The sequence below is a fragment of the Sinocyclocheilus rhinocerous genome, unplaced genomic scaffold (genome assembly GCF_001515625.1).
Source record: "Sinocyclocheilus rhinocerous isolate Xijiao unplaced genomic scaffold, SAMN03320098_v1.1 scaffold1246, whole genome shotgun sequence".
NCBI lineage: Eukaryota > Metazoa > Chordata > Actinopteri > Cypriniformes > Cyprinidae > Sinocyclocheilus > Sinocyclocheilus rhinocerous.
The window spans coordinates 47,601-54,245 of NW_015630543.1; the positions used below are offsets into that span (position 1 = coordinate 47,601).

At 39.9% G+C, this 6,645-nt stretch overlaps 1 protein-coding gene across 1 annotated transcript in view; it reads right to left on the reverse strand.

Moving 5' to 3' along the window:
• Window positions 1–6,645, reverse strand: part of LOC107740522 (alpha-2-macroglobulin-like) — a 20,620-nt gene that overhangs the window by 10,392 nt on the left and 3,583 nt on the right. The window contains exons 5-19 of the mRNA XM_016552973.1: window positions 5,891–5,911; window positions 5,598–5,763; window positions 5,437–5,521; window positions 5,248–5,362; window positions 5,045–5,165; window positions 4,851–4,960; window positions 4,607–4,777; window positions 4,302–4,529; window positions 3,961–4,173; window positions 3,731–3,880; window positions 1,366–1,491; window positions 1,183–1,276; window positions 852–1,002; window positions 528–753; window positions 324–447 (exon numbers count right to left, since the gene is read on the reverse strand). Of these exons, the coding sequence (XP_016408459.1) occupies window positions 324–447; window positions 528–753; window positions 852–1,002; window positions 1,183–1,276; window positions 1,366–1,491; window positions 3,731–3,880; window positions 3,961–4,173; window positions 4,302–4,529; window positions 4,607–4,777; window positions 4,851–4,960; window positions 5,045–5,165; window positions 5,248–5,362; window positions 5,437–5,521; window positions 5,598–5,763; window positions 5,891–5,911 (2,101 nt within the window). The remainder of the gene's footprint in view (window positions 1–323; window positions 448–527; window positions 754–851; window positions 1,003–1,182; window positions 1,277–1,365; window positions 1,492–3,730; window positions 3,881–3,960; window positions 4,174–4,301; window positions 4,530–4,606; window positions 4,778–4,850; window positions 4,961–5,044; window positions 5,166–5,247; window positions 5,363–5,436; window positions 5,522–5,597; window positions 5,764–5,890; window positions 5,912–6,645) is intronic.

The following is a 6,645-nucleotide window of genomic DNA, read 5'->3' on the forward strand; positions in this document are numbered from 1 at the left end:
TATATGTTTTCTTTTTATTTATTATACAATTAACAAAAGCAAAAAAGGCCTCTAACACTAGCTTGATCTATTCTTTTTCTATTCTATCAGTTTTCTTTTTATTTATGACAATTAAAAAAAAATCTTGCTACATGTACTGCATTAAGCTAACTGAGACTTGTTATAGCACTTGCATATCATTGCTCTTTTGTTGATTTTGATTGCTTCCATTGTCCTCATTTGTAAGTCGCTTTGGATAAAAGTGTCTGTTAAATGACTAAAAGTAAACGTAATGTAAATATAAACACTTCAATTTGGAGAGAGACCGATGGTCCAAAACTGACCGAGAACAGAAGCTGAGAGAATCCATTTAAAGGACTTTCTTCCGTTGGAACAGAGACAGGATGAATACGGATCATTAAATGGTCTCAGAGTGAAGGCCAAGGATTGAGTTGGAGTTACTTTAGCCTGCCAAAGAAAATCATTAATACACATTGAGCAAAGACACGGATATTCTCTATACAGATCCATTATAAATAAACCCAGACCATGATGCACTTGGACAGATAGTTGAAGACAGTGGCCTTCAGCTCAAATGACTCCCCGCGGATAATGGAGAATGGCAGAGAAAGCTCCAGAAAGAAGGGCTGGAAGACCATCAGTGAAACCGGAGGAGCCAAACCGAAACCTTTGGAGGACAAACAGAACGCCCCGGTCTCCCATTTGGTGATGGTGTCAGGAACCTTGAGAGGAACCCGTGTGGACCCAGAGTCTCTGAAGAAAGAACACCAGAAAACAGAAATAAGGGGTAAAAAGGGGACAAGAAAGGTAAAAACTGCGCAACTCATGAAATAAAGACATGCTTCACTAACCCCACTTGAGCAAGCTGCCATATCCAAGTTTCTGGAAAATAAGTCCTGACAGTTAGGTCAAAAGAGGAAGAGGAACTGCTCTCGCCTCCACTCTCTGCTACTGGAGCAGCAGCCATTGCATCCACCGCAAAGGGTTGCATTTCAAAGTTCACTGAAAAGACATTAAAGCTACAAGTTCCTGCTTTTTTGTATGCACTTCAGTTCTCAAGCCATCTCAATGGCACCTCTTGTTGCATTTATTTATACTTTTAGTCAAGTGAAATAACCCAAGTTCACCAAGTCATGCAAAAATAGTTTTCATGGAAAGAACCATCTAAATGCATAGACCTACTTTTGGGGAAGCTGCGATAATACTTCATGCCTTTGTACGTCAGACACTCAGGTTCTCGTACATTCAGATTTGTTGCGAGCTTCATCCCCACGCTCTGCCAGAGCAGCAAGCCAAAACAAGATGTATTTTAAATCAAGTAGTTTGTAGTATTCAGTGACTACATGGTCATGAATGATTTTCTACCCTGAAACTTGTATAGGCATGATCTATAGGAACAGCTCGACGGAGTCGAAAACTCAAACACTCCTGTTCATCGTTAACGCTGTATGGGTAACCGGATGCAGATCGTATCGGGAGCATGTTGAAAACCTGGAACCATGAAACAATAGTGATGGGGTCACACATCTCTGGAAAATTGCTTAACTAAACGCACTGTTTATTCCCCATTTACTGATTACATTTTTATTTTTAATCAGAAGCTCATTCTGATTGGTCTGTTAGGGTCAATGTAGAATAATTTTATTGATTAGAATATAACTGAATTGAGAACAGTATGAGAACAGTACACAAGTTCATAAAGTCACGGTTTTAAAGGGGAGATCAGATGCAAAATCCAATTTTACATGGTGTTTGAACATAAATGCGTGTTAGCAGTGCGTGTACACAAACACCCTATAAATGACAAAAATCCACCTAGTGCTTTTTTTTTTAATTCCCAAAAAAAACATTAGCACTTTCTCAGATCAAGCCATTCTCAGATACTGGCTTGGGGGCTGTTTCATAAAACTAGTTTACCAAATAACCCAGGCTTATTTCAGTTATTCTGACTTGTCACTTGATTTGGTTTCCGAAAGCAAAATTACCATAGCTCAAGCTCAGTCACTGTGGCAACTTATGCTGGGAAACTAACCTGGTCCGGAGCAGGCTAACTGTCAGGCTAAGCAGAGTTCTTCTAACACAGAGTCAGTGGTAATATCAATGCGTTCCTATTGGTCACTCACATACAACTAGTTGACTTCATTATTAGTCCAAAAATAAAAAGTATACAGAAAATGCAACTTAAATAATCAAATAAATAAAATAATAGGCTACAACCAACTGGTTTTAATGTATTGTGCCCAAAATGTAATGGCTTTTTTTTTTTTTTTTTTAAAAAGGTATAGGAAAACATTTTAACAGTTGCTACTTGCACATTCAGTTGATCAGCAGTTTCTAGCCGTGCAGCCTTTAACTCGGGTTTTATGACAGCTGTACCTTTTATGGTTATTAGTTGAACATTAAAACATTACAATCTAAAATTGCTCTTTAAAGCATTAAAAACACTAAATTAAAAGTTAAAATCACGGAATTAAAAATGAAAATAAATAATAGAAATCAGACTACATTTTAACTCATGAGAGGAACACACATTTAACTCATTTGAGCTAGTAGGGCTGTATTAGCCAGCTTACATTTGATTTACAGTTACTTCTATTACAAAAATACTCTTATATGTAGGATTAAAATTCTACATGTCACATTTAATGTCCAACAACAAATATTTTAGTAGAATGTATATTTTATTCAGAATTATTGCGCTATTTTATTCTGCTCCGCCCGTGTTGCGCGCAGCAGCGCTCATTCGCTCGCGTAAAAGCCTAGTCCACTCCTGACAGCAAAATTGATATATTTGCATGACTTTCTAACATTTACAGATGAAAAATATACCTGTGACGTGTCAGTTATGCACAGAGGAAAACATGTTTGCCATGGTGGATCGATTTGATCCATGATCGACATTAAGGGCTGCTTAAGAATAAGCGTGCACATCAAATTATCTGACTCATTGAACCTGGATCAAATTAGTGAGATTGCGTGAACTTAAATTGTCGTTTATGAAACCGCTTTAGTCCCGATTGATTTGTTAGGTTATTTCAAGTCAGGTTTTGGACTTTAATCCCTGCTTTTCTTAGCGTCTTTTATGAAACAGCCCCCAGATGTACGTCACACAGGCCAAGGCCCCTCCCACGACTATTGACTGACAAGGCCGTTTTAGCACAGACCCGCCCTGAGTGAGCGGTCAACAGTCCGCCATTGTTATGACGCTGGAGCAGGAGTAGACAAGAATGTCTCACGCGATTGAGGTGTTCTGTTGTTGGATGTAATAATGAATATAGCAGTCGTCATTTACTCCCGACATCTGAGCCGCTGAAGTCGCAGTGGATTACCTTTGTTTTTGAAGGGAATGCGCCCTTGCCTAAATGCATCTATTTTCCGCGGCTAAAGTTTACAGTCTCAGAGAACTGCTCATCACCCCACAGAAAAGAGGGGCGGGGGGAGCAGAGCTCATTAGCATTTAAAAGGACTTTCACCCAAAACAGGTCGCTGTGAATAGAGCTGTTTTTGACAGGGTAAAAAAGGTGTTGTTTTACACTACCATTGAGAAATTTTAACTAAAGTATGTTATAGACTTTTCATAAAGACACTAAAGAATCATATCAACTTGTGGAAAATGGGCATCTGATGTCCCCTTTAAATGTAACAGCCACATCATAACTCAAATCCTAAAGCTGAACCTAGATGTCAAATCAAGTCCAACAGGAAAGTGGAACCAACGGCACATGGATACCATTTCAGCACTCAGACGTCTTCCTGGCTCCATGATCAGGATGCTCTGATCTACAGCGCTGAGGCCACACAGGGATCCTGCTTGGGCAGAAACAGTCAAAGTGTTTTTCTCGCCAGGAACGGCAGTAGCTGGAGAGAACTGCAGAGACACCTGGAACAAGAACCAGCTCACATGCTGTAGGAAGTTACTGTACCCCACATAGGAAAACGAGATGCTACTGCACATAATACCTGGTTTTGGAAACACATTTCGGTGTCAAAAGCCACACTACCAACAACTACATTCTCACTGGGCAGAACGCAGAAAGCCAGAATTTGCACAACTGGTGCCAAATCACCACCCACAGACAGCTGGAATGACATGGTGCCGCTCGTGATGCTATTAGAAGCCCTCACTTGAACCTTCTTAAACCCATGGAGAAAAATCACTGCTCTGGACAAGACCTGAAAGAAGACAGAGAGAGAGAGAGAGAGAGAGAGAGAGAGAGACACTAAAGCATATGACAGGTGTCATACAAACAGACCAGTGCAGTCAAAACAGAAAAATCACTACAAAACTGGTGCCCACTCACCATATAGACGATGTCAGCATCGAAGTTGCCAGTTTCGCCAACAAAAGAATACTTGATGGTCACTGGATAAGTGGTGCCACATTTCAATGGTTGCTCAAGCTTCACTATAGACAGTTCACTGAAGGTTGGGCTGTTGGGAGTAGCAGGTTGGAGATGTTGAACCACTCTTGTATCTGAACTGAAGTACGGCGATTTGGAACCATAAGAATCCACTGGAGTTGCACTTGCCTGAAGAACAATGAATGGAACTGGACTCTTTTGAGAGAAGTCTTCATTTAAAATCGGAGAAAGAGAACAAATCGTACCACCAGATTAAGATCAGCTTTACGGAGATCAGCAGTGTTAAAGGACAACGTGGCCAGTCCGTTCTGGTTTGTAGTCAGATTCAACAGCAGTTCGTTGGGCCAGCTGGAACCATCCAGCAGATACACCGCTTTGCTCACAATTGGAGTCCCATTGAAAAAAGATGCAGAGATCTACTGGGAAAGACCATGGTTAGGAAAGGTAACCAATGTGAAGGCTTCTGTAACAAGTGAAACTTTTACTTGCCTTTCCCACAATCGTTGATCCAGGTTCAAAGAACTCTGGGAGCTCCACAAAGGTGATCTTGCCAACTTCAAACGTAATGGACACGTTTGTGGACTTTGACATGACTACGTCTTGGAGGAAAAAGAAACGGCACAAACATGAAGGCACCAAATAAACATGTTAACCTGCTTCAAATAAGCCAATAGCTCACTAACCTGTTGCCTCCTCAGTGACAGTCACATTAACAAGAAGGGAATTTTGCATATTATTCTCAAATTTGGAGTTGAAAAACACAGATGTACTGAAGTTAAGGGAGGCACAGCCCGTGGCATTCATCTGGTAGCAGAACAAAGACAGTCATATTAAAAGTAAAGCACATGTGGAAGAAAAACCCTACTCTGTACAGCAGTAGTCACACCTTAATGGATTTATACAGGCATTGACGAGTCAAACCAGGAACCTCATCATATGGAAATGGCTCCCGGCACACTTCCACCAATGCTTGACCTGGTACAGGTTGGTCGTATGTGTATCTGGGAAGATGTTACATAGAACGAGATCAAGAACCGACCAACCACAAGACGAATTCAAGGAAATAAGCACTTACTTGGCACAAGCCTCAACTTTCAGTCCCACATCTCCAACACTGTACATCTGTGGTGCAGTTAAGGTGACCTCAAACTTGGGTAAAACTAAACCACAAATGAATGCTTTAAATAAAAATTTGTCTTCAGATCTACCAGTTGCACATTTTATGTGGTGACCTACCATATTTTTTCACCTCAAAAACCTGTGAGATCATTCGGTCACCAATAAAAGCACTCAGTGTGTACATCCCTATCTGAGCCTCTGGGTTTAACTCATGAGAAAGCTGCAAAATCCACCTTGTTGAGGAAACATTTGTCCACTGACCAATCCGATTATTATGATTGTCCTATTGACAAAAAAAAAAAAAAAAAGCAGCTCAGAAATATAACAAATCTAAAAAAATATGCAGAGAACATGTAGAAATAAAACAGTGCCACATCCATCCAAAGACTTGCTTCGGAGCAAACCCTCACCTCCACCACCACCAGACTGTACTGTAAGACACAAACACAGAAATATTAGACATTTAAAATCACATACATGCTGATGAAGCAACATGAGGTTTGTGCATCTAAAAATAACCTGCAACTAGGGATGTTCATTTCGGTTATTTTTCCTAACCGACGCTCGTTAACCGACAAGATTATTTTAAATTAGAATTGAATTAAATTAGAAATGATAAGTGTCTGTGACCCGTTAAAAATACTAACATATGTTTCCCGGAGATTAATTTTACATGCGCAAAAAGCAGCAAACAACAGAACATGATCATCATATCACATCACGCACCTGCAGCGCTTCCGTTATATATATATATATATAACGAATAAATAGGCCTATATGAGAAACATTTTTGCTTAAATATTATAAATTGAGAAAATGAAAGAAAAACATGTAGCCTAGTATGCAGAGCTTCGGTTCATTTTTGTGCTGCGCAAAAGGAAACAGACGGCAGAAAGCGGCATCCTATTTTTCTTTAGGCTTATTTTACAAAAGCACAAAGATTTGTTTTTATTGTGAATGTACACAAATAAAGGCAAACCTTTTACAATTCCGATTATCTTTATGACTAAAAGTAGTTGCTTCCACTGTTAGAAGGAAAAAACTCAAGTGACTGCGCCGGCGCCGCATGCGCGCACACAGTTAAGCTTTGCTACCTTAATGCAGCCTGTTCATTATCATAATAAAATACAGTCAGTCAAACATATGGGAAAAAAAAACGCCGCGC